The sequence below is a fragment of the Bison bison genome, unplaced genomic scaffold (assembly GCF_000754665.1).
Source record: "Bison bison bison isolate TAMUID 2011002044 unplaced genomic scaffold, Bison_UMD1.0 scf7180017864213, whole genome shotgun sequence".
NCBI classification, from domain to species: domain Eukaryota; kingdom Metazoa; phylum Chordata; class Mammalia; order Artiodactyla; family Bovidae; genus Bison; species Bison bison.
The window spans coordinates 3,838,458-3,839,330 of record NW_011494785.1 but is presented as its reverse complement, the minus strand read 5'-3'; the positions used below and the strand labels follow the sequence as shown (position 1 = coordinate 3,839,330).

The 873-nt window shown below is 67.9% G+C and overlaps 1 protein-coding gene across 1 annotated transcript in view; it reads right to left on the bottom strand.

Moving 5' to 3' along the window:
• Positions 1 to 370: 370 nt before the first annotated feature.
• Positions 371 to 873, bottom strand: part of IQSEC3 (IQ motif and Sec7 domain 3) — a 31,631-nt gene continuing 31,128 nt past the window's right edge. Inside the window, exon 14 of the mRNA XM_010845211.1 lies at positions 371 to 802. Within this exon, the coding sequence (XP_010843513.1) occupies positions 371 to 802 (432 nt within the window). The remainder of the gene's footprint in view (positions 803 to 873) is intronic.

Sequence of the window (873 nt, the reverse complement as noted above, 5' to 3'; positions counted from 1 at the left end):
CCCTGAGGGCCAGGGCCTGGCAGACCTGGCCCAGGAAGCTGGTTAGGCCCTCAGCTCCTGTCGCCCTCAATCCCTGGTCCAAGCGGCTGGAGGGGTGGTCAGGGTAGAAGAGGCCTAGCTGTGCAGGGCTGGGTGGGGCCCCAGGGAGCCAGGGAGGCCGGCAGATTGGAGGGGAGGGCTGCTCAACTGAGGAACGGAAGCTTGGGCTGAGCAAACCAGGTGCCAGGGATGGGAATGCTCTCTCCAAAATGACAGCAATGGGTGACCAGGAACGTGGCGTGCCGGGCGTGGGGAGCAGCGGGCGGAGGGGCAGTGGGGGCCCTGGCGTTGCCCCCTCCCTCTGCGACAGCAGCATGGGGGGCGGGCGTGTCTACACCAGGCTCCTGGAGCCACTGGAGCAGCGACGTTGGTGCAGCAGGGAGCCAGGCGGGCAGAACTGGTGTGGGTGGTTGTAGGGGGGTGGGGGTGGGGGCAGCGGGGGCCGGTGGACCACCTTGAGTGGGGAGCCTGGGCCGCCCAGGGGCGCGGAGCCGCAGGAGTCGGAGGAGGCTGGGGCATAGCAGGAGAGGGCCTGGCTCAGGAGGGGCTCCATGCGGGCCAGGCAGGGCTTGTCCAGGACAATGACCTTGACTATCTGCTGGCACTGCACCAGGGTCCCGGGGGGCGTGGGCGGCGGCGGTGGCGGCGGCGGTGGGGGCTGCTCCCTCGAGGGGCTAGGCTGCAGGTCTGGCAACGGCGCTCCCCTCTCGGCCCCCGGCCCGGAGCTGTGTGGGGACACCTGAAGCCTGTTGTGAATTGACACCTAGTTTAGAAACAGCCAGAGAAGTATGAAATGTTACAAGACTAATTCCCAGCTGCTGGGACTGGCCTCCC